At 41.7% G+C, this 25,879-nt stretch overlaps 1 protein-coding gene across 1 annotated transcript in view; it reads left to right on the top strand.

The window, feature by feature from the left end:
• Positions 1-458: 458 nt before the first annotated feature.
• farp2 (FERM, RhoGEF and pleckstrin domain protein 2) overlaps positions 459-25,879 on the top strand; it is a 30,308-nt gene continuing 4,887 nt past the window's right edge. The window contains exons 1-21 of the mRNA XM_085347181.1: positions 459-532; positions 1,113-1,333; positions 8,038-8,142; positions 10,778-10,820; positions 10,900-10,978; positions 11,337-11,434; positions 11,901-12,015; positions 15,662-15,809; positions 15,912-16,007; positions 16,107-16,270; positions 16,360-16,428; positions 16,577-16,634; positions 16,798-17,056; positions 21,507-21,691; positions 21,928-22,017; positions 23,057-23,190; positions 23,370-23,451; positions 23,542-23,779; positions 24,400-24,530; positions 24,613-24,681; positions 24,773-24,862. Of these exons, the coding sequence (XP_085203307.1) occupies positions 1,133-1,333; positions 8,038-8,142; positions 10,778-10,820; positions 10,900-10,978; positions 11,337-11,434; positions 11,901-12,015; positions 15,662-15,809; positions 15,912-16,007; positions 16,107-16,270; positions 16,360-16,428; positions 16,577-16,634; positions 16,798-17,056; positions 21,507-21,691; positions 21,928-22,017; positions 23,057-23,190; positions 23,370-23,451; positions 23,542-23,779; positions 24,400-24,530; positions 24,613-24,681; positions 24,773-24,862 (2,454 nt within the window). The 5' untranslated portion in view covers positions 459-532; positions 1,113-1,132. The remainder of the gene's footprint in view (positions 533-1,112; positions 1,334-8,037; positions 8,143-10,777; positions 10,821-10,899; positions 10,979-11,336; positions 11,435-11,900; positions 12,016-15,661; positions 15,810-15,911; positions 16,008-16,106; positions 16,271-16,359; positions 16,429-16,576; positions 16,635-16,797; positions 17,057-21,506; positions 21,692-21,927; positions 22,018-23,056; positions 23,191-23,369; positions 23,452-23,541; positions 23,780-24,399; positions 24,531-24,612; positions 24,682-24,772; positions 24,863-25,879) is intronic.

Genomic DNA, 25,879 nt, shown 5'->3' with positions numbered 1-25,879 from the left:
CAGTAGGGGGAGCGCCTCCACAATAAAAAAAAAAAGTCCTCCTCCTTACCTCACATAGTTTTACTAAATTTGTGTTACTAAATTTGTACCACTTAGAAGTTTACAGTGAAGTCTATTTACATCACCTACGGGTCAGACTTTAGCCCAAACTTAAATAATGGCAGTTTCGCTTTGTGGGTCAAATCAGACCAAACTAATGATATAAAACACTTCTTATTATCGACTTTGACTCTTGGCGCAAATCCCCATTTACTTTTTGCAACATTACTCTCGTAAAAGAAATATTCCGACTGGTGAGTTCCTTCTTCTCCATCCGTGAAAGCCATTTAAAGTAGAAGAAAGTATATCTTGGCTCTCCTGCCTACGATCCTTAGCCACATTTGAACCAATGGCAGGACAGACGGCTCTGCTGTAGCCAATGATAAACCGCTGTTGAGTGCGCACTCGTTTGGCTGACGACGACCATGGAGCGGAGTAGTGTCCTCTTCGGCGTTTCAAACTTTTAGCGTTTAGTTTCTTTTCGGGCAGAACGGTAAGTTTAAAACCGCTTTTGAGCAAATTTCCTTTTTTGTTTTCTCGTGTGGCGACTTTTTCGGATCTAATTCTCGGTTAAGATAATTAACTTAGCTTCGGTTCTCGACCGTACACTGGAATCCACTGAGCTGAGTTTCTCATCAAGAAAACAAACCTCACCTTAAACATTCCTCATGCTTTTCCCGAAAGCTTTTCTGGCTTTAAGTGTTGCTGTAAACGCGGTTTACGTCTTGGTGGGACTTTTGGGCCCCGCATGAAGGGCAAAATCGGTGCGCCGTCGGTTCTTTTCGTATGTTAGGCCGTCTTTTGTGCCAACCTGCACTTCTGCTTGAGGTTAAATATAAATGGTTTGGGTCATTATTACTTTAGTCTTCTGTATGTAAGCGTAATGCGGTCCATTTCCTATGAATGAGCCTCAGGTGTGCGTAAACGGCTTCGCAACTTCGCAGTTAAAGGAAGCTGTTTGGACTGTTTTTGTTTTTTGTTTTTTTATGCCCAAATAGTTTGTCCTTAGAACAAAGAAAATATTTGATCAGTGGAAGTTTTGTGTTAATATTTGTTGCTTTCTGAATTTGCAGGAGCGTTTCCCTGAGCTGGAATGGGGGAGATAGAGGGTTCATACAGGGTCCTGCAGACCCCTGGCACAAGACTGGGAGCCCAGTTCAATGCTGGGATCAGCACTCTGGAGCCGGGCCAGAGTCTCAGTGGTAACATGGTCAACAGGAGAATAAGCCAAGGCAGAGGAATACAGATCCGTGTGCAGGGGCTGGACGACTCTCAGGAGTTCTTTGATATAGAAGTAGGTTCTACTGTGTGTGGTTCGTGCATCCTCGTTTGTTTACTTAAAATATGTCTCCGGATTGCTCCATCTTACCTTGGAGGCCTTGGTCGCCCTGGTTTGTGTGTGTCTGTGTGTCTTGGTGACAGCTGCCACATGGCTTTGGTGCTGAAATCCCTTCCTCTTTAAGGCTTCTTATTGGGGCAACTTAGTGTAACTCAGCAGGGCGCCTCTTGGTTTCTTGGCTGTGATTTCTGCTCCAGGTCCAAGTGGTAGCAGTTCTCTTTACTGTCCCTAAAGCTTGACTTCCAAAGGAGTAGGTATTAAAAGTTAGGAGTCTGGTCTTTCTGGGTTGTTTTTATAATTCTTTTTTTCGGGGGGGGATTTACGAAGTCTAAATTTTACAGAAGCATTTGGTTACTCACACAGTCATCACACACAGTGTATAAATCCTAGCCAAATATTCTTGCTTTTGTTTTCTTCTATTCATTGGAATTACTTTAGAGAAGTTGATCCCATTTAAATACTCGCTGTTGAACAAACTTTGAGATCCATGCTGTGACTCTGCTTTGCCATGTCTGCTTGCCAAGTTGCAGCAGGAGTCACCGAGAAGGCCAATAGGAAGCAATAAGGAAGCCACTCTATCAGAGCATGCTTCCTGGCTTTTTATGTGAAGGGGAAAACAAATCGAAGTAGAGTCTGTACAATGATTAAATGCTCAATTCAGTGGCTGGTTGATGGTGAAGTGTAATAAAAAGACCTGGCAGCTGCTAATTGTGTTCGAATAGGTTTGTATATTTATACTTTCCTGTGTGTATCCTAAATCCTTGTGTAGCCACAAGAGTTGCAGTTCAGGAGTACTGCTGAGGCAGACGTTTCATAATCTTATGCACCATATGTTGTCTCAAAGTCTTAAGCTAATAGCGCGTAACGGGCATATGTTAGACTTGCATGGAAGCAGACCTGTGTGCTGTTCAGTCTGAAGAAAATTGAATTGGTCTCAAGAAAATGTGGTTCTCTGAGTTCTGACAGGCTGACTGAGGTCTGAGTTCAGCGCGGCTCCGCACGTGGTGTTGATAGGAGGTGGCAGACCGAAATACATGGCTGCAAAAAGAGAATGACGGCAGTGCTGTTGTCAAGCAGACTGGAGTTTACCAGGAACAAGATGGCCTCTGAGAGGCTCTGTTGTTCACTGCTTAATATTTCTGTTCATTCATTGTGAGGAGTCGTGGGCTGGTGGGTGAATAGTTTTTATCCTTGTGTATTGAATGGCTGCTCAGCTAAACGCATCAGAAATGTGCGCTCAGTTTGTGCCTATCTGTCCAGTCACTTCAAAGAGAACTGATTGAGCCAGCACAACTTTTCCTATGCTTTTAATTATATTTTTTTTTTTCTCCCTCGTGGAGTCCGTGTGCAAAAATAGATACAAAATTGCAGTGTGGAATGTTTGCCATGGTTGTGGCCTTCAAGTAACTGCCTCCCCTCATTGTGGCGTTTTGGTTGCTCAGCTGCCCAAATATCTTGTGTACAGTCTCCATCACCTGCCATTTACTGCCCCTCTTACTGTACAGTGAAGCAAAAATACACTTCACTCAAAATTACACACAGGAAAGCCACAAGGGATTCATCCATTGTGCAAATTTTCTTGATATAGATGTTCTTGTTTTCTGCTTTGTTTTGTGTGGTTTCTCTGAGTCAGGGGGGATAAATGTATGGGAACATTTTTGGAGTATTTCTGCTTTGCGTTGTGCTTTTAAAATGTAGATGCCGCATAATTTATAGATTTTGACGTCTTTTGATTACAATATTCTGCTGATATATTGGTGCATTCCTAGAATAACAGCTGTCATTCTCCATATTTATTTCTTTACCGTTACATCACATCTTTCATTACGTGTGATAACTCTGAACTGTAAAATCATATTGCGTGCGAAGGTGTTTGTATTTCTGGCCATATAATGTCTTTAGCCTGGACCTAAGACAGTCCAATCAGATCAGTCTTTGATCTGCTGGCCTTCCTCTGCTGCAGTTACCTGACATGGGTCATCATCAGCAGACATTTGCTTGCACGACTCTTGTCCACAGACCCCTCCCACAGCCACCCAGCACAGGAGAAAGCTCAGCCTTGTGGTTTCTGGACAGGGAGGCTGGGCCAGCGGGGCAGGGGAAACACAGGCCTCTTTTATCCAGCACAGCCAGCCCCTTTGCTGGCCTTAACTTCCAGCTTAAAACTTGCAAAAAAAAAAAAGGGCAGAGAGTGGGTTGCGGAACCTAGCTGTGTGAAAATGCGTTTATAGTCAGGGTGCTGGTGGGAGGGAATCCAGGCAGGCTTTGCTTTAGTGTTAGCAAACAAGCACATAAATAGCAAGGTTGACAACCAAGAGGGGCAGTTCAGAGGGAGCAGTCATGGCTAGTACAAAGTTTGAGCCGAGGTGGTGGGGGAAGGGGACACGGTCAGGAGTGAAGCCCTGTCGAAAGTTGGGCCGAGGAATTCCAAACCCCCCTGGCCTGTCCCTGAAATCACATTTGGACTAACTAGATAACTCAAACAGTGTAATTCAACCGTGATGTGTGCTTTAAAGTCCTGTTTCATCTGTGAGCCGTTCTTGCAACGATGCAGTCGGTGTGAAATGCAACAAAGTGTTTAATTATCCTTTAAAATGGATGATTTACACTAAAGTTAACAATACACAATTTTCCTCTGGCCCAGAGTGTTATTTATTCAGATTGTCATTTCTTTAGAGACATTTTTACATGGATTTTTAATGAATAATTGTTTTGTGTGTTGAACAATTTAGATGAATAAATGGCACTACAATCCAGAGGGGTAAAAAAAAAAACTTATTTAAATTGTGTGGAAGTTTCTGGCATTAACAAGAGATTGCAAGATCGAGACACATGGCACTCTTGTAGAGGAAAAACTGTTCAAAACCTTATTTTGGGAGCAGAAAAAGCAAAGATTTTTAAGAGTTTTTTTCCCCCATCTGATCTCACTAATGATTCTATGCATGTAGTTTTTATGTTGCGTGATGTTTGAAATTAAAGTCAATTTAGATAATGGTTTGAAATGGATAGCTAAATAAGTTCCTGGAAGTGTTGTACGATGGTTGTCCAGTGGAAAGACTTTCTTCCAAAGGGAATTTGGATAAAGTAATGTCAGAGTGGTGTATCTCAGTTTATCTGTGGCGTCGGTTACGCGGACATGCTCACAAAAGCAGTAATCTTGTTCTTCATACCAAACACAGGCTGAGAAGCATTCGGCTCTCATCCCCACAAAGCACTCACGCTACCCCACTGTGTACTGAAGTGGCTAAACTATCTAATGGCTGTGCCTTGAAGGACTTCTTGTTAAATACCTCAAACAACTCCTCTCTGCTCTTACTGTTATGGTAATCTTTCCTGCTGCAGGGAGTAATTTACCACCACCTAAAGAGGATCCACCTACTGAATTTTTTTCTTCTCCTTTTTCTCCCCTCATGTTTTAAATGCCAAGCAGAGGCTGTAAATTCTGGGTTATACAGGTGACTTGAGCAGAAGGCACTCTGTAAAACATCTGATCCCGATTACCACCTTCCAGAGTTGATTTGCCAACAAACAACATGACTGCCAGCTGTCCACGGGCGTGTCCTAAAGCCAGGCAGCGAGAAGAAGGGAAATTGCCATTCAGTTATAAAATCCATCGAAGAACCTGTTTAACGTCAAAATGTATACCACCGTGAAAAATGACAGTGTACCTCCCACTGTGGCAAATGCAAGCCCCAACACACCCCTGCTGTCAGTGGGAGGTTCTGCTAGAGCCCTCTGCCTTTCACCGTGATCTTTAAACAGTGTTTAACCTGTCATGCAAGGTACAACAAATCCCTGCATTTTTGAATTGCACCTGTATTTTTTTTCCATTTCCCCCCCTTGAAATTCTCTGTGCATGAGGAAGGCAGTCCTCTCCTATAGCAGGCTGTTTTTTAAGCTTTTACTTGTACTCACCCCTGCTCCCAGCGCACATACACACAAACAAGGGGAGATTTGTCTTCCAGAGAAACATCTGTTTGCCATAATCCCCCGCTGCTTTTGGAGCTTGATTGGGTGACCCATTGACCTGCCTTAATGTTGGTGTGGAGATGAGACTGTGGTCCACACCACAAGTAGGGTGTGAACAAACTCTGCATGATCTCGCTGTCACATCACAGATGTGACTTTACTTAAGATGCCAGGAGGGCTTCTGCGGTGCCGCCCATTGGTTTATGATACATTAGTGGCAAAGAAGAACTGATAAATTACATTTAAAGGTGGAGTTAAACAGCAAAGTAAATTTGGATTATTTTTAATCAGTTTGGCCAATTTTGGTAGTAGATTTTCATGCTTTCAAAAGATATTTATATCTAGAAACGGGGCTGGATATGCCCATGCCATTTAGTTTCAACTCAGTTTTCTGTGTCAGAGGCCTTCACGGGTCGGTACAATTGTTTTCTTATCTATGACTCTGAGAACTCAAATAGTGTTTCTTTTAAAGGCTTTCATATGACTCAGGTGTGCAAAAGCTCCACCACCATGATACTGATGTCACAGTGTTGCAATGTTCATCTGTCAGGAAAAATAAGCCAGCACTGATAAAGGAGCTGATAAGCTCGGAGGCAAACAATTCAAATGGATTGGACAGTTTGGAACCAGTTTAGATTCCAGGCCCTTCCAAAAGAATGAGTCATGTGATTCAACAGCTAAAATATGGATTTATTGGCAACCGCGACTAAAAGTCAATTTCATTTTTAAGCCGTTTAACTCTGATGTCTGTGTAGTGTAAAACTTCATTCGTACTGTGGTTGCTTCTTGGAGTTGTCTGAACTTGAAGACTGCTTTTGTACCAAAATGTTTGCTTTTGGTACATTATTGGCCAATTTATATTTGTAGTTTATAAACTTTTAAATTCAGGCATTTTTCATAACATCTACTTTTATCTTTCTTTTTTTTTTGTTGTTCCACTGTAAAATACTTCAGCTGTACTTAAACTGCTGCAGGGTTGCCAACATTTAAGTGTGTGCCCACAAAGTAAACAGTGACTTCACAGAGAGATAAGCCAAATTGGACAGCATAAGAGGAAGTTGGTTGAGGGGAAAATATTATCTGCGGGCTACATGGAATTTCACTGCAGTGATGCTGGAAAGAACTTTCTTAGGGGGGGAATGATGTGCAGTAGCTGTACCCTTTCCTCTTTGCTAGCTGCCTGGCTTCACCTGGCAGCTAGCAAAGAGGCTAGCTGGGTCAATGAGAAAATGCTATCCCTCCCTGTCTGACTGTAAAAGATAATGCTACATGTCAAAGTTTGATCTTACTGTGCTCTTAAAACACACGTTCACAATTCCAGCAGAGGGTTAATGAGTAACACAATGACAAAGTGCCAAGAAAAAGAAGATGGCATTAAATAGTTTGCTCATGGCTACTGCATTGAGAACATAATCCTCAGCAGGTCAAACCTGCCAACTGCTTCTGGGTTTCTTGTCGAACTAGCGGCCTCAGTTCTGTTTGATTAAACCTAAACATTAATCGTGTGGTGATTAGGCTGATTGTAGCTGTTTGACAGTGTGGTTTCAAACTTTGTTTGCTGGTTAGACTGAATTTCCCCCGACTTGTAACAGGATGAGGTGTACATGGTAAACCTCAAGAACACTGAGAAGAAATGAGGATTAGTGTATGGAAACATTGTCTAACCACAGGGAAGATTTGGTTTTGCTCTAATAACTTTGTTAATGAAGCACTCACTGAATGAGTCAAATTGACAAAATACCTCAAAGCGTTCCTTACATTTGGCTCCCGAGTCATTGCGCAAAAAAATCTCGCTGACGTTGTCTGGATCGTATGTTTGGCCTGCACTCAAAGGCAGCCCAGACAAAGTATTTTAACACACCATTTTTTGTTCTCCGTTTGAGGTCAGCTGGAATCAGATACCTTGAATGTGTGGAAAAAGGGGGAATTTTACAAGAGATTCCTAAATTTATGGATGTTGTGTCAGTAGGTTTCACCTGCAATTTATAGATTTTCTGAATGCAGAACATGTGATTGTATCAAAGTAATGAAAAGACCGACTACAGTAAATCTCCTGGCATGCTTTGAGTTGTAATCCTTTACTTTAGCCAATGCAAAGCAGTACTTTTTATAAGGCTTTTAAAAATACTATTTTACATTACAACCAGATGTTTCAGGCTATAATTTTCTCAAAAAATCGCAAGCTAGGATTCCAAACCTCAAGTGCAGTGTGTTCTTCATACATAGTAATTAGTTCTTCATTTAGTGAAAGCAAACCCCAGAGCATTGAGATGGTAAACTTGTGCAGAATTCCCGCATGCACACTTCTCAGGCCCAGATAAACGGCGAAATACAGTAAGTTCAGACACTCATCCAAGTCGAGAAAAAGTATTTAAATCGACAGATGGAACATACGCAACCATAAAACACACAATGGAGTGGATCATTTACAGCTGCGAATATTTTCTGCACCACACAGGCAGACGGCATTTATTCAGCGCTCGCTTTGAACACAAGCGTGTCCTCGTTCTCTTCGGGCTTAGTTGAAATTAGTTTTTGATGATGCTCTCCATCTGTGGAATCTTTGTGAATATTTTGTCTTTTAAAGCAATGCACTTTCGCTTCTCATAAGCTCTATTGTCACAGAACTTCTGAAATCTTTGTGTTGACATAGTGATGAAATTCTTCTGCTTTTCTTCTTTTTCTTTCAGCCAAAGGCTCTTGGACAGATCCTTCTCTCTGAGGTTTTCCACAGAGGCAACCTCATAGAGAGTGATTACTTTGGCCTCGAGTTTCAGAACATGCAGATGAACTGGGTACGTACATCTCCATTTCCTGTTTGAAGCGGACACATTGGACATGGAGGAGCTGACTTGTGCACTGATTGGTTGAGGCAAACTTTTTAAAATGCTTGATGACAACAGGATGGGCATTCGGGGAACAACATGGACTTAGAAGTCATTAGTTGCTCTTCTTCAGCAATGCAAACAGTGAGGTAGTGTTTTCTCTGGACTTGAGTAGTATATTACTTTGGAATATTTTTAACTTGTCTGGCAGCAGTGCTCATATACACATGTCAGACTTTCCATTGTTTTACTCTTCCAGAAACATAAGTGGAATTCAAGACCACCTAGCAGTTTTTGTAAAGCAGCAGAGAGGAGTTATGGAGCCCACTATATATCTTCTTCAAAGAGAATGAGGCCAGTGTTGTTTAATAAGACGCACCGGCCTCTTTGCTCATGTACGCTCAGCTTTCCGAGGACTGAAAACTATACAGTGTTTAAATATACACTACGTTTGCTGCTCTGCAGTCTGGTTTTTAAAGGAGCTTCTTCCATTAACAAACTAAATCTTTTACGCATAGTGAATTTTTACTGAGCGTATGAAGGAAGCTTGGCTGCAGCTGATGTCATGAACTATCGGTGACCCAGCAGGGCACACACTGAGATTCTTTTGGGAGTAGCTGCTGTGTCCTCATCAGTTATTTCATCGTTCAGGAAGCTCTTACTCAGAAGAATAATAATATATTGAGAGTTTAACAAATAATTGGAAAATGTTTTCATGATTAATCATCCGAGTCATGAATCATTCGCTTTGTTAAAGCTTCTCAGCTGTGAGGACTGAATTCGGTACTCATAAAACCAAAAACTAATTTGAATTGGGCTAATCTGTCCCACGGGGTCACCCCCTGTGTGCACCTCTGCTGTTTCTATATCACTCCAGAGGTCCTGTTCAGTCTCGTTGATCTTGAGGCTCTGTGTTGCTCACCTGATCTCCTCTACATCCATTAAACTTGCATTTAATGGCTGTAATGGAAATGTGTGGAAGTCAATGAGAGGCACTTCATGTGAATAGCATTGGTTTGATTGTTTTACTTCTGCTTATATAGAATCTTCTCCACCAGATGCCAAAGGGTGTTAAAGCAGAGCTAAACAAGTCCTGTGACTTATGGGGAGAGGGTTAATAGCGTCAATCTTCCTCATGCACTGCAGACTCTTCCACGAACATCTTGTGGACTGCAGTTTGATCACCAGCGATGATCCTGGGCATGAAAGTAGAGTTGTTGTTGTTTGCTGTCTGCACAACATTTGAGAACTTGGATGAAATCCAAAATGTACAACTTTTCAAACAGGAGTGACTTCAGAAAGGTAGCAGAACCTGAAAAGGTCTCCAGGTGAACAAGGTGACTTTGAAGGGAAAATGGTCAAAGTGGCGTTCAGGTATTGTTTAAGGAGTAGTCTCCCCCAAATTTCATGATGGCACTACATATCTGAAGTTTCTAAATCCTGCTTGGTTTGGCAGATTTTTACACTGGATGGCCTTCCTCAAGCAACAATAAGGGGTTTATGTCTCCTCTCAAAATCAATCTGGGCATATTTTGCTTGTTAGACAAATGTGTAAACCACTGCACCATGGGATTTTAAATGACGTACCAAAAAAAGCTGTGAAAACAGTCCAAAATCCTCAGATATTCAGTGCTGCAGAGTAAGATGAGAATAAGCCTCAAATTGGCACATTTGAAAAGCTCGTGTGTTTGAAGGGTTTGCTTATTACATGTTTGGTAAATCAATACTTGGAATACTTGCATTCTACTCATTTCGTTGGGTTTCCCATAGATATGGTTTCAGTACTTTGCCTCTGATTATTTCTACACATGCATTTGTACACTTCCAGAACCAATCAGCGAGTCTGCTGATGTAATCCTGCCCACGTATCGAGCGACACACCCATCACTGATTGCGTAGTGGTTGTGTAGTTGGCTTGACGCTAACTTTAATGTTGTCCTTATAGTTGATGTCCCCAATGTTTTCTAAATTTCAGTGACATTCCTCGACCAGCCCATTGCTACTAGTCAGTCTTTGTGGGTAGTTTTTTTTTTTTTTTTTAAAGTTCAAGTGTAGCTATGGGATATCCAGGTCAAATGCAGGTTTTTATTTATGTATTTATTTGTTTTTAAACTTAAAACAACATCAGATGATAGCTGATGGTTTCAGGAATGTTTTGGCAAATGTAATCCCTCTTTTATGCTCTACACTGACCATTTACCAAAGCCTGCTCAAGTGTGGTTAGCCAGTAGAATTGGAGTAGAAGCAGAAACCAGAAAGCTTTTTTTCATTTTTAATAGAAATTTATATACAAACTGGCACATGTGTGACTAGGAATTGAGTAGAATTCAGGCAGCAATCAGCTGATACCAATTTCTCAGTATGTCTGTCTGGATCGAGCACATTCCTCCCTCAATCAGCCCCAGATGTACGGCTTGAGCAGCCTCCTACACTGAAGCCAGTGTTTTGCCAACAGCATTGTGACATCTCTCTTCTGTTTCAAATGGGCTGAAGCAGCAAACAGTCGCTGTGTTACAAGGGAGTCACTGAAGTTATCCTGCTACCACCTGTCAAAGTTATAGTTAACATTATGTTCTATTATTTTTATTTATTTTTTTCTCTTTAGGTTTGGCTGGAACCCACAAAACCCATTTCAAAACAAGTCAGAAGTAAGTGAGGCTGATTCTTAGCTCTGAATCCACCTAATAAAGTGTTTTGGGCATTGATAATCTGCTTGTGCGTTTACAGGACCAGCAAATACGCTTTTTAGACTGTCAGTGAAATTCTTTCCCCCCGATCCGGGTCAGCTGCAGGAGGAGTACACCCGGTCAGTGACTGTAATTTCCTTTTGAATATCACTTTTATCTCTACCTGTATGAGGAGCTGGAGGAACATGGTTTCTGTTTTTCTTCCCCCTTTTTTTTCCTTTTTCTTTTTAAATAGAAGCTCTGTTATGCTTTGTCTTCTTTAAAATTACTTTTTCTGCAGTTAAAAACTTTGTGATCGTTGTTTTTCCAAGAGTTATTTGTTTAAATGGCACTTAAGGTTCCTAAAGATGCTTAATCCATGATGGGCTTAGTTTGTGCTTATTTACTTCTCATGAACATAAATAGATGGACACTTAGCTTGTGTGTGTGTGTGTGTGTGTGTGCACATGCTTTTTTTTTTTCCCCCCTCTCCTTTAGGTATTTATTCTCCCTGCAAATGAAAAGGGATCTGATGGAGGGCAGGTTGATCTGCACAGAAAATACTGGTGCCCTGCTGGCCTCTCACCTTGTCCAATGTAAGTTCTTTCTGTTTTTGTTAAAGCCGACAGTGTTATCAGACTAAATTAAATTATGCAGTAGTAAGAGCACTTGTAAAATCTCTAGTAACTGGTTTGCTCGATTTGTTTCAGAACATAATCCTGTTCACAGAAACCACAGATCTTAAAAGGTTCTTTTCAGTATTTTCTTATACTCTGTAAAAAAATAAATAAATTAAAAAAAATCCCAGGGTTCAGTGTGTTATACCTCCTCTTAAAGGTTTTTAAAAATGGTAAAATGGTATTAAGAGACCAGATGAGAAAGCGCAAATGTCTAGATTCAAAAAGCAATTCTTATGGTAATTTGCAGCAAATTGTGTAGGGACTCATTTGTGAGCTATAATCTAAAGTAACAGCAAATCTACAGGTCAGAAAAGAATAGAAACAATCTGTTAAAACCTGAAATGAGCGTAGTCTCGCTTCGTTTTCTCTCCATAAATCACAGCGGAGATCGGCGACTACGATGACACAGCAGACAGGGAATACCTGAGGATAAACAAGCTGTTACCTTACCAAGAGAAAGTACAAGAACGGATCATGGAGCTCCATCGCAGGCACCTGTAAGTTTTGTCTAAGTGAAATCTTTCTCCCTCTTTTCCAAATTGCTCTAACCGTCTGACTCCTGTAGTTCGGTTTATGGCTGCTTTCCTTTCTCGCATTCCTCGCGCACTCAGAATACTTGAATCTGACCTGTAAACAGGGATGCGAGCCTTGTTCCTGATGTCATTACCAAAATTAAAGTCAGCCAGACTTTCAGCTTCTTCAGACGGTCATGTAGCGACTTTCACGGTAGACCAGCCGCCTGCAGATTGTTCTGATGCATCTGCTGACTGTGCACTTCTGAGAATAAATGCAGTTCATTATTTTCTCCAGATGACCACATGTTGAGGCGATTTGAAACAAGTTAACTGTGACATCGAAGTCGCTTCCAGGCATTGCCATCATATTGTGGGTTTGTTAGATTGGCCTGCAGTGAGGATGCAGGGGAAATGCAAACGATCACTGTGATACCATGATTGGTATGGATGATAAGAAGCTGAATTTTCATACTGGTAGATGAAAAATAGCACGGGTTTATTTCACTGGCAGATGAGATGCAAGCTTCAAATTAAACAAATGATTTTAGCTTTTCCTCTTAAAAGTGCACACGCACAGCACGTACTGTAGTACTGGCTCATTTATTTAGACCTTTTCTTCTTGTGGAGCTTTGCATGAGTCACAGCAAAAAGGTTTTGTTTCTTTTATCTTGTACTGGGTTACCCTACAGTCGATCGTCTATCTGAAACGAACCATTTTAGCTCCTTTCCCCCTGCTTCAACCCAGCAGTCGGTGATCATAGCTCACCGCTGGCGACACATGTTGTCGTTATCAGCGTGTGCGTGTTCTAATATTGAAACATGCTGAGAAGTATGCTTTGTGCAAGCCTGTTATCGCACAATTTTTCCAGCAGATGGACTCTGGCTGTGTTTTTATAATGCGCTCTGTGCTGTCTGCAGCACATGTTGCAGAATCCGCATCAAGGCTGTGTGACTGTTTGTGAAACGCATTTCTGCAAAGTAAACAAAACCAAAGCAGTGAGCCCCAAAAGTCCAGATGCATCTTGTATGGAATGTACCATTGGCCTATATAAGACATGGGATTCATAGCCTTGTTGGTTTGACAGGCAGGGGTTATACTCAGCTGCAAACAGACAGCTGCAGTCACCACAGGCAAGCAGTCATTATGTTGTATTGTCTCTTTCCAAGTCTGCCTAAAGACGGAGCGTGCAGACGGAGCCTTGCGCTCTCTGCTTGATGACTACATTTACGTCACTCAGATCGAAGTGGTCCCTCGCTGATGTGGAAACTGTAACACCCGCATCAGCCTGTTAAGTGTTGCTTCTTTCAGACATCTGAGTTTCTGCATTACTGTGTCTCCCTGGTTTTATTCAGACATGCATAAACCATTCTGAAAAGAGTCACTGTGAGTGTTCAGCATTTGACTAAACACTCCAGCATGTTGAGTATAAAGTTTCTTGGTTATTTTGTCCCGTTCTCTAAATGGGTTCCAGCTATTTGGGCATAAAAATGTGTTTAAATGTCACTTCCTAAGCTTTACATAAAAACATCCCATGTGATTACTCATGTTTGGCTGTCTGTAGCCATTCTTCCACTGCACTGTAGCCCTGCACTTTTCTACAAAACATCTGGTAGAGGAGCATGTTTGAGGCTTCACTGCTATGTTTGGGAATCATGTTGTCCCTGCTGCATGCGTTACCCAGACAGCCCCACAGAGTATTTCCAGCAGTGCAAACTCCTCTCAAGCATGCCAGTTCCTGCTGTGTGCCGCTAGTAAATGTGGGGAGGAGAAAAAAGAAACACATATTCACCCGAAATAGCTTAAAATTCATGTGTGAAAACAATTTGTTAGTGTGACCGCCCTCAACCAGCCTTGTACGACTATAAAGAAATAAGGCCCTTATGTAGGAAGATGCTGGAGACTTATTCAACATGTTTATTTGTTCAGGTGTTTGTTTCTGGATGAGCTCGAATAAATAGTCATTTCCTGAAAACTGATCTTGAAACTTTAGCACCCAGGCGCAGTGCACTTTTTTTCTTTTTCTTTTAATGATGTTTAACACGGTTTACTGTAATGAGGTCAATGAAGTGTGACTATTGAGTGTTCTTGCTAAACAAACCACAGTGAGGGTTTTTCCCAGTTTTCAGCGTGTTACAAAACCTCTCACTCCACTTTTCCCATCATTGGCTCCCATGCTAAAGCAGTGCTATCCTGTGGCCAATGGGGACTCTTTTCAACCCAGTGTGTTAGGCAGCTCTAAAGACTTTTGCTAATCTTCCCTTGGTTGCCAGCGTGGAAGCACAAGCAACGAGCTCCCTGGCCTAATTCTTTGCTCTGGCCGGTCTATTAGCCATAAGGCCAGTAGGGCAGGGGAGGGCCCTAAGGAGATTTAACTGCTTAACAGATGAACAAAATTAGAAGACTGTGATGATTGGATGGATATGTCTTTCTAACATGCTGTTTGGTTGTAATCACACCATTTTTAGATAACTAAAATCCTCGAAATTATAAGGGATTTAAGGTCGCGCTGCTCGCTCTAAAGTTCATGCTGTCGTGCTCGGTTTCAATTTTATGTGGTAACTTTATTTTTTATTCTTTAACTGTACGTATTTATAGTGTAGTGTTAAACCGAACACTTTGAATGCTGTAGATGATTATTGCCCAACTTGATGAGAAATAATTTAATAAATTAATGGGGTAGACAGTTAATTTGATTAAGGGAAGATGTGAATCACAAGACCGTAAGGTGACATGTTGGTGTGTTTATACAAGTGATCTAGAGCAACTCAAAGCTGCTAAATTACAAACACTACATGAGATACTACAAAATGATTTATTTTTTTTAATCATTTCACTACACGGATGGGAAGATTTTTAAAAAGCAGCGTTTTAAGCCCTCTGGCACTAGGCTTTTTATTTTAAACACCCAAGTTTAATCGGTAACAGCCAGAAAGCTAAAAATGGTGTTCCCAAGGACTGAAACTACGTGGGAACACTGTTAACACAAAACGACTTCACATTCATATCAGTAAATTTGACATTTACAGTATAACTTCCGCCTGATCAAAATTGTACATTTGGATTGAATGACAGCGTCACGGCTGAGTCGGTGACTGTGATTCTATTGACAATGCGCTGAAATTATTATTATTATTATTATTTTTAGCTCATCTCCCAATTTTGTTGCAACAAATGCGATTGAGCTGCTTGGCTGTAATCTGTAGTGTAAGCACTGACTGTGATTAACAGAGGCATTGTCTTTGTGCTAAACAAGCCATAATGGGGTGTAATTGGCATCTAGCTTGTTCAGTGCTAATGCAATTATTTGGGAGGTCTCAGTTCCTTCACTGAAACACATCAGTAATTTTTATTTACTGAATTTGGCAGGAAACAAATCTGTGACGGGCCCTACTCTACATTAGGCCCATCATAGTATCTTTCTCCTGTTTGTTAAATCTGCTGTGTATAAAGCCAGCACGTTACACAGAACGTAGAGCCAAAAAAAGGGTTTGTTTATGTGCACATAAATCTGAACCTGTCAGTGGACCACTGAGAGGAACCCTTCCACCTGTGCACTGTAAGAACAGCACGTAGAGGACCTGCTGTTACAGTGAGTATTAATAACTTCTGTTATGTTGTTGATACCAGGGGGCAGACTCCTGCTGAATCAGACTTCCAGATCCTAGAGATCGCCCGTAAACTGGAAATGTACGGCGTCCGCTTCCACCCAGCAGCTGATCGCGAAGGCACCAAGATCAACCTCTCTGTCGCTCACATGGGCCTGCAGGTTTTTCAGGTGACTGCTGCTCTAAATCCAAATGTCTTCCTTGTGCATATATCCTAACAGTGTTACTGATGATTGTGTCTGTCTTTTATTCCACCTGTATTTCTCTCTCAGGGCCACACAAAAATAAATACCTTCAATTGGTCCAAGATTCGCAAACTGAGCTTCAAAAGAAAACGTTTCCTGATCAAGCTTCACCCAGAAGTCCATGTAAGTGTTTTCAGTGTCCTTCAATCTTAGATTTCATATACACTGAGACTGAGACCAGATGGCTGTATGCATTCTGCTTTTTATTAATCTTTGTTTTAGGGCCCCCATCAGGACACTCTTGAATTTTTGATGGGCAGTCGAGACCAGTGCAAAGTCTTCTGGAAGATCTGCGTTGAGTACCACTCATTCTTCCGACTGTTTGACCACCCACAGCCCAAATCCAAAGCTGTCCTTTTCACTAGAGGCTCCTCTTTCAGATACAGGTATTGACTAAAGACATAAAAATAATGCCATGTGTCACTGTTACTGGTTTAGTACATTGAAGTGGTTTAATTAAAACTCTTTCTGCCAGCGGAAGGACCCAGAAGCAGCTTGTGGAATATGTCAGGGAAAATGGAGCAAAGCGGACCCCTTACCAGAGGTATGTGTGTGTTTGAGTTTAGACACACAATTTATCACAAAGAGAAGCCGTTTCTTTCTAATTCTTAAGCATCCACTGGAAGAGAAATCTGCATAAAATCATAACGGTAATTGTTACAAGATGACATGGAGATCTTATTTTCTTTCAGAAGGAACAGTAAAGTAAGAATGTCGGCTCGATCCCTCGCAACCGATGTGCCAAAACAGGTAAATACTGCAACATGTGGTGATAATACAGCCGTAGATTTGGTTAATGGATAAGCTAACACGGATCTTTTTCTCCCTTTATCTCTTTCTGCTGTCCTCTCTGGTTTTGTTTTGTTTTTTTGTTTTTTGTGTCTCTCTTCTGTGTTGCTTTGTTTTTTTTCAGAGCTTTTCATTCAATGACAGTCTCAGGTTCCCGGGCTCGTCTTCCTCCGCAGCCGTGACTTTCCAGTCAATGCACATCCCTAGCGTTTTCCCGCTAACAGAACGCCAACCTCAGCCCCAGCCTTTGACCGCACTGAGTCAGTCTCCAGCACCTTCTCAGCAGCAGCAGCTTCAGTCCCCTCTGCAAGCCACCAGACCCCCCAGCCCTCCGAAGGAAGAGCCCATCAAGCCTACTTCCCCGTCACCCTACGCTTTTCAAGGTGCCCCCAGCAATCAGGCAGCAGGACACTGCAGCCCCTTGTTTGTGTGTTCAGAGAGTGGCACTGCTCAGTCACAGCCCTCCAAAAATGGCAATGAGGATAATGAGCGTGGGGCCAAGTGGGGTGGAGGGAAGAGGACGGGGTTTTTTACACCTGAGGCTTTTGAGGCAGAGCTTTTGCGTACTAAACAGAACCCCATGTTCTCATTGTCCAGCTCACCACTGCAGGTTACTGAGGAGTTCATTGATGACGATCCCACTGAGATTTCCTTCTATGCCGGGGGTGTTGAGGCCTACTCTTATGGGCTGGAGGATAAAGTAGATAACTTTGATTTAATGGAGGAACTTGAGCTTAGCAAAAACCGGCTCTTTAGTGTGGGAATTGAAGATCTGAATGGGAACCCCAATCCCTTCCCTGACAGTATTGTAGGTCACTCTGAGACTAGTTCTTTGGTTAACAACCGCTCAGAGTGCAGCTCCTTGGATAACCTGGGGCTCAGCTCTGCAGGGGAGTCCATGTCAGCGGGCTACGGAGGCGCTGACACCTCCTCGCTTCGCCTGCCTGGGTCTGACATCCAGTCGGAGGCCAGCTCCATGGTCAACTTCCCAGCGTACTCTGTGCGCTCGGAGAGCAGCTCCGCGGTGCAGTTCAGTGACCTGGTGGAGCAGCTGGAGCAGCTCAGCTACCCGCCCACTGCCACAGAGGGTTCAGGGAATGGTAGCTCAGATTCAGACTCCGACTGGGGCTCTGACAGCGTCCTTCCCCCTGAGCAGAACCTATTTTATAGCAATCCTTTGACGGGAAACAGTGGAATCGAGGGGTTCCTCCTGCAGTGTCACAATCTGCAGGCTCTGACACTAGCAGACCCCTCTGGATCCCCACATGTTAAAATGTAAAGCACTTGAAGACAGTCTAGGGCTGTCCAAATGTAGAGATGACATTATATTACCGGAATTATGCTTCAGCGGGAAATCTGTGTGGTAACCGGAAACTCCTCTTAACCCTACACCATAACCTTCCACATCAGTCTCTGCGGGCTGCATTTCTCAAGAGGTGCACGTCTGGTTATGTGAAAGGTTAAGAGGAGTTTTTGGCTACATGGCAGATTTCCTACTGAAGCATAATTCGGCACATTTCACCATTGAACCAGCACTTAAAAGATGTTTGTAGTTGTTGAAAAAGATGGGTTCTTCTTCATCATCATCGCCATCACCTGAACTTTGAGGCTTCTCAGTGAAGACACCACATCATTTCACTTTGACCTTCCCCATACACAACTTTAGTTGCAGGCAGTGCTATAATCTTAGCTTTTATTTCCTGCCTTGTCTGGTTGAGGAGGTTCTTTTATTTTTAACATCATTCCTATCTTCTCATGGAATTTGGCTCTTATTTTTACGAGAGCCTCGAATGCCATCTCATTTACAGTTGTCTTCTCTGTAACATTTAGCCTTTTAAGAGAAAATATTGAAATGCATTTTGGAAAAAAGCATTTATTTTGGAAGCTTTATCTTTTTAAGACACAACATGACTCCTGTTAAAACGCTAATGTACGCATTAGCATAGGACAAGTTATCCAAATTACCTTCCACTTGAATAGTGAGTGTTTAATGGAAAAGTTATTCTTCTGTGTGTAAAGTTGATCACTTGAGATGATGGTTTCAGATAATTTAAGCTTGTAAGTAATGCAGAATTTTTAATAATTTTCTACTTTTTAAAAAAAAATTCTGTCCTGACCTACAGGTTGGAATAAAAATGAGCTAAATGTACTTAAAGTACTTAACAAGCATTTAACTTCTTAACTACTTGTTTGTTTTTAAAAAATAATATCTGGCACTTACTGGGCAGTGTAGAGTTTTCTGGTAGATGGTAATCTGTGTCTAATCTCAGGGTTGAAAAATGAAACCAATATTAGTCCCTGTTCAAATGAATATTAAAGCCCCCCTTTAAAAAAAACAAAAAAAAAAACAAAACAGGGTATGCCATTAAGTCTTTTTTTTTTTTTTTCCCTGCCCCACTTGTACCTTGCTGCCACCTGCTGGCGAAAGTCAGCATTGTTCACATCCCAAAATCCCCAGCTGTGGTAGTTTTCTTTTGTTTTGATAGGTTTAGAATGTCTATATAATTATATTTTTAGAAAGCCAACACCAGCTAACATTTTAACTCAGCTCAACATGAAAAAAAAAAAGAATGTAAACGGTGTACTGATGAGCCATTAAGTGCGCCGTTAGCACCACTTTCTACAGAATGAATGTATCACCTGTTTGTATGTAAGGCTTTAGTGTTTTAAACTTCTTGATTAACAAATGAAAGCAGAGCAATGAAGCACCTTTTCAAACATTTGATCAGACCTAAAAACTTACAGGAAATCCTTTTGATAACTTTTTTAGGAAACAGGGTTGTTTTTTGGTTTTTTTTGCACATTTCTAAGTAATTTTATAGGAAAAATCCAGGCATGTCGGGTTATTAACACATCAGTGTGGACAGAATATTTCCCTGTAATGTTTGCTCGACTGAGATATATCTGGTGTAAGGATTTGTAAGGGCTGATTCTACATTTAACCCAACTAAGATGACGATGATACAAGCTTTGATTTTCATCTCTTTAATGTGCCCGAACTCAATTCTACTTGATTTTTCTGTACATTTTACAGAATCTCCTTTGTTGTGTGCAGCACTTGCACCTCAATGCAGTTTTTTTTTGTCTTTATTTTTTTGTAATCAGTAGACATCAGATGGGTAAATCTCATCTGTCCTCATTGTCATTTTGAAGGATGGGCAAAACACACCCAAAGTGTTTCTGCAGACTCTGCAGTCACGGGTGTGGACGGGTGTTTCTGTGTCACCATGGAGTAATCGTATTTTGCTTCAGAGTTTTCTGATCTGGAGGATTTGTCTTGATGGCTCTTTATTTTTATTTTTTTCTACCATGTGATTCTTCCCACTTAACTAAAGTTTTCATTAACGACTAGCTGACAATTATAACCAGCTAACCTGCACTTAGACACAAAGTAATCACACCTTAATCCTGAACATGTATATTTTTACTAATCATAAACAGCCTGTACTTAATGTTTTGTATGTTTTTACTTTAAAGAATAAAGTAATCACTTTTGGGTACCATGAATGTCAGACTTAAAATTCTTTAAAGTTGCAGATTAAACTCAAAGGAGTAGTAATGGTGGAACACAAACCCTTTTGGTGTTGGATATTAGCTTAATGGTCAAGAACGTGGAGGATGAAGTTTACGTATGTTGCATATAATATATCTGCTGCTGTATCCTGACGGTGTTTTAGTTGCAGGAACAACTACAAATCAGTTTTTTATTGCGCACAAATCTGTCATTCAGCCAAAATGTTTGCATTGACTCATTAATATCCTACACTGACACCACTCCCTGGTGTGTTCAGAGTGTATCGCATGACACTCCAGGGATCCTGCTAACGTTATTAGAGGAAGAATTCGATATACAGCAGTTTTCCGTCATATTTGAGGCAACAGACGCACATGCTGTTGGGGGTTGGGTCGGACTTGTACACAAGATTCCTCAACCTAATTCCAGCTGTGTGTGTGTGCTCGCGCTCTCTGTTTGGACGGGCCTTGTGCCAAGTCATTCCACAGCAAACCCCCCATCCTCCCGCTGTGGAGCCCGACGTCCGCTCCCTCTCCTCCCCTCGTGTCAGTCCCTGTGGTGGGGGCACTTCAAATAAACTATAAACAACTGTTTGCCCTCCAGACAGGCCGCATTCCTGATAACTCTTTGCATGAGCAATTATTTCCGGGTCGAGTAGTGAGTCGTGGAGCGGTCTTTTTTCTTTTTTTTTGTTTTTTTTTTTTTTTGTTTTTCCTCCTCCCAGCCTCCTCCTCCTCCCCCCCCCCCCCCCCCCTCCCTCTCTAATAGAAGTGGAAGAACAGCTGTGGTGACCCATGACTCTGTTAAGATAATGACCTGGCGTTTCATCTGCTTGTTTTGTCTCCTGATTTTCTGTGCAGAACAAAAGCAGCAGAGCTGGTTCTCTGCCGTGAATCGAGCCTGTGTAGCTTACTGTTTGTCTTCCTCGTAGAGGGCGTTTGAAACCAGGGCAGGGGGGGGGAAATGTGGGAACTATTACTTGCCTTTGTTGCCTTCCCTTTATTTGTGGCTTGTGTGTGATGAACTTGGATTTGTTAGAATCTGTGGCTTTGTTTTTTCTTTAATAGGAAATGAGATAATTTAGGGGTGGAAAAAATGGTTTGGATGAAGATCAATTTTAATAGTTGCGTACGGTTTCTGGAGGTCAACTACACGCAGAGGTCTTGGTTGTCTTAAGCTCTGCCCTGAAAAGCTCATGTTTAATCTGTATAATTAGTTTTTTAACCCGTCTTTGTTTTTATCCTTTTACTGAAATCTGACACAATATAAGGTGATATAAAGATAAGCATTTTATAATTTTAATTTTCCCTCTTCCACAGATTCAGTGGTGGACAGCCCTCAGCTCTCCCCCGTCGCCTCTAAAGGTCCCCTCTGCCTGTCGCCCTCCTTCCAGATGTTGAACCTCAGCCTGCCGGGCCAGACCCCGTCGCCCCTGCAAAGCCCCATCCTGAGCGAGGTGGGCAGCAATGCCAGGCTAGAGGAGGAGGAGGAAGGCAGGAGGAAGGTACACCTCTTACATGCCAATCCTTCCAACAACCTGCCTCACAACCCTAAAGCACAGAGTACACACTCACTCACTCACTCAGTCCCTCTAATTAACAATGGGATGGGAGGTTTTTTTTGGGGGGGGTGTTCTGTTTGTTTTGTTTGTTTTTTCAGTGGAGGGAAAGTTAGTTTTGCTTAAAAGTTTTGAGTTTTCTTTTTGACAGCACGAGTGTTAACTGATGTCTCTCACCGCAGCGATATCCCACCGATAAGGCCTATTTCATTGCCAAAGAGATTCTGACCACAGAGCGAACATACCTGAAGGACCTCGAGGTCATCACTGTGGTAAGTTTTTCTTTTGAAACTTTAAGGACATTTGGACAAAATCAATAAAAAATATATAAACAAAAGCTGTAGGAGCAAAAATGGGTAATCAATCTGAAATTGTGCAGTTCTGCTGTGTCATGCATGTATGAACTTCTATTAACATGATATCATTTTGCATAATACATGCACATGCAGTGTTTCCATGTGTAAAATTGAGTTTAACTCAGTGTGTTGCATATTGATGATGCTAATTGTTTTGGATGTTTTTCTTGGGGTTTTTATATTACTGGGTAATTCAACCTTCAGTCCTTAAGATGCGAAACTGGCATCAAACCCTATAATTTATATTTTCTGAAGTCCAATAAAGAAATAAAAGGCCTTCTATTTTAAATGCCATACCATTGTTTGTAGAATAGTTTTGGCTAATCTTACGAACACACTCTTTCCCATTTCTCCTTAATGTATAGTGAGTCAGCGTCAGGTGCTTTCATAGGTTGAATGTCAAGTTTTGGAATAAAATCCTCATGCTTTTAATTCTGTACCAATATATGACGAGAGAGAGAGAGAGAGAGAGAGAGACGGACACTGGCATCAGAATGAAATCTCAGAAAGCCAGATGTGTTGTAACACTGCTCCCCTTAAAGGCATTTATGCTTGTAGTCGACATGTACTTTTTCTAGCATAGTGTGAATTAGCATGGCCTTTGTTCAGGGCTCTGGTGGCGTGAGCAGTGCTTTGGATTGATGGTTAATGAAGCTGTGATGAAACTTTGCACATGCAAACTTAGCAAATTTTACTAAACTTGAATTTTTTGCAATCAGGTTTCACTGGGGATTCAACACATGCAGTGTATTTTCATGGTTACTGAGACATAAAGTTTATCCTCCTTCAGAATTGCTGCCTAAATAACTACATAGAGACGAGATTTGCTTTTGGGAAGGACGCTGTGAAGAAGAGTTGGGACACTTTTCTTCAGCATCAGCAAGCGTTAAACCAGACTTGCCGTTTTCATTCACACCCATGTACTAACGGGACTTTTGCGTTTGGCTATTCCCAGTGGTTCCGTAGTGCTGTGATCAAAGAAAACGCCATGCCCGAAGGCCTGATGACCCTCCTGTTCTCCAACATCGACCCCATCTACGAGTTCCACCGAGGTTTCCTGAAGGAATTGGACCAGAGACTGGCTCTCTGGTAGGTGCTTCTGGTTGTGGGTGTTCAATGTACCTTGGAAGTTGGATTTTGTAACTGGGGAGTGACGTCATTGCAATTTAAAAAGTTCTGTGTTTGAGAGTGAGAGAAACACCATTTCATCAGGCAGGAGCTTCACTAATAAGAAACTCCGTACATGTTTTTGTTTGTTTTTTCCTAAGGGAGGGGCGTTCAAATGCTCATGTCAAAGGAGACTACCAGAGGATTGGCGACGTGATGCTGAAGAACATGTGTGCCCTTAAGGTAGGACAACTTCAGTTAGTTTAACATGTTTATTTATTCTTTCACAATTGGCTGACAAACAGAGTGACCAGAGTCTCGTTTGGTCTCCAGGAATTCACCAGTTATCTACAGAAACACGATGAAGTGTTAACAGAGCTGGAGAAGGCCTCCAAGAGGCTGAAGAAGCTGGAGACAGTCTACAAAGAGTTTGAATTGCAGAAGGTCTGCTACCTGCCCCTCAACACATTCCTGCTCAAGCCCATCCAGCGACTCATGCACTACAAGCTAATCCTGGAGAGACTGTGCAAGCATTATTCCCCTGCCCACCGCGATTATGACGACTGCAAGGGTGAGTTTTCTAAAGCTTCTTTTACGTCATGACGGTGATGATAATACCCCACCATCTCACAGCATCAGTCCTTTGTAACATTCGAATGCATCAACTAGTAGTAAGCAAGGGAACTGCAAATGGTAGCATGCAGCAAGAGCACATTGTCCCTCTGGTGAAGACCGCTTACTTTCACCCAATCAAGTATTCACAAGTTTATTCACTGCATATGCATTATATAATATGTAGTACATTTGTATAATATGAATTATGAAAATGTACAGTTTATAAGGTGGGGAAAGCTGCAGTCAGCTGACACTAAAGACGCTTGGATGAGTGACAAACGTTTCTCCCACTGAAAACGCTACGACTAACGCTATTAATCTGGAAATGCTTCAGTATATTTACTATCTTTGAGTGTTATCACAAGCAGGTTTGTAGTGAAATAGTCTAGTTTTATTCATTCTTTGAGACAAGATTAATACATCATATATTAATGTGTAAGAGAAATATTAAAACTTTCAAAGGAAACGGTATTCATGTGGAAAATCATTTCCACTTTACTTGGTCATCACTGTAGCAGGAATGTGATAAGTCTGCCATGTATCATCTTCTGGTTATTCATTTGTCTTCCCATACAGAGGCTCTGAAGGAAGTGGCGGAGATAGCCACTCAGCTTCAAAGCAGTCTTATCCGGCTGGAGAATTTCCAGAAGCTCACAGAGCTGCAGAGAGACCTGATCGGCATCGAGAACTTGACTGCACCAGGCAGGGTGGGTGCAGTGGCACAGAGCGAAGTGCAGGAAATAAGTGCATACAATCTAACAAGGTTGTCTTTTTTTATTTTTTTTACAGGAGTTCATTCGAGAGGGGTGCTTGTACAAGCTCACCAAAAAGGGGCTACAGCAGAGGATGTTTTTCCTGGTTAGTTAAAAACAAAATCTACTTCCACTTAATGTCTAAAGCTTCTAATCATTGTTAGCACTTTTTAATCTTTGCCTTCATGTCTTTTCAGTTCTCTGACATGCTCCTTTACACAAGCAAAGGTGTTACAGCAACCAATCAGTTCAAAGTCCATGGACAGCTGCCCCTTCATGGCACGATAGTGAGTCTGCAGTCTCTTCTCTTAACCTCTGCCATCCTGTTTTAACCATTAAAGCTCCCAATAAGACTCTGTAGTTAGGTTTACACAAAAGCTAACATCTCATAATCAGGTACTCCAATTCTTCTGACACACAAAGTGTTGAGAAGGGAGGGTGAGGGTCTCCTAACTTTACATGTCTCTGCTTTGCTTCTGGCTGCAGCTCATAGTGTTGGATGCACCGGTAAGTCCTCTGAGCTCTGCCAGCTTGGATGCCCAAACCGACCCTTCTTTCCTCCCATGCCCATGTAGAAAAAGCAAAAAGCTCATCTCAAGACAATAGACTCCATATAAAAAGAAATGGAAATAGCCTCAGCTTTTGAAACATGAAGCAAATGTTTAAAGCCTAAACTTGCATTCTTTCTAATGGCCAGCAGGGGGCAGTGATTCTGATTCCAAAAAGAAGTAATGCTGCATAGAAATCTGAGAAAATGAGCCTGCTTCTCACTTATGACAGCATTACACACTCCTGTGTACCTAATACACATGTTTACTAAATTATCAGCTATTTTACTTGAACTGAGACTTGAAGAATAATTCAGTGTGACGACTTTGTGATGGAGAAGTTTCTGCTGGTTTCTCAGTCAGATCCACCCCTCCATCATCTGTACAGGTTCAAAACACTGAGGTGGTGACTGCCAAAATGATCACAAATCAATGGGTGATGTCTTAATGGCTACATCCATTTTTTATTTTTTTTTTTAATTAAATATACAGTGTTTACTCAAGACACACAGACATGTCGGCCTCTGCCTGTCATAACTACTCATAATTCTATACAAATAAATACAAGGGTGAACTATCAGCAGGGCACGGTGATGTGTGTTTTGACTTACACATGGATATCATTAGGATATGAAAGATAAGATGACCACACCACAGTTTACCTCCAGACACATAGATGCTTCAGTAGAGGCTCTTTCCCAGGTCTCGCTGTGACTCCAGACGTTTTACATTTGTTCTCCCTTTCTGCTCCTGATC

The sequence above is a fragment of the Diplotaxodon limnothrissa genome, linkage group LG23, assembly GCF_057381915.1.
Source record: "Diplotaxodon limnothrissa isolate DT_005_m linkage group LG23, D_limnothrissa_male_GT1.1, whole genome shotgun sequence".
Lineage (NCBI taxonomy): Eukaryota > Metazoa > Chordata > Actinopteri > Cichliformes > Cichlidae > Diplotaxodon > Diplotaxodon limnothrissa.
Note: the sequence above shows the minus strand (reverse complement) of the source record. Positions and strands in the feature narration are given on the sequence as shown.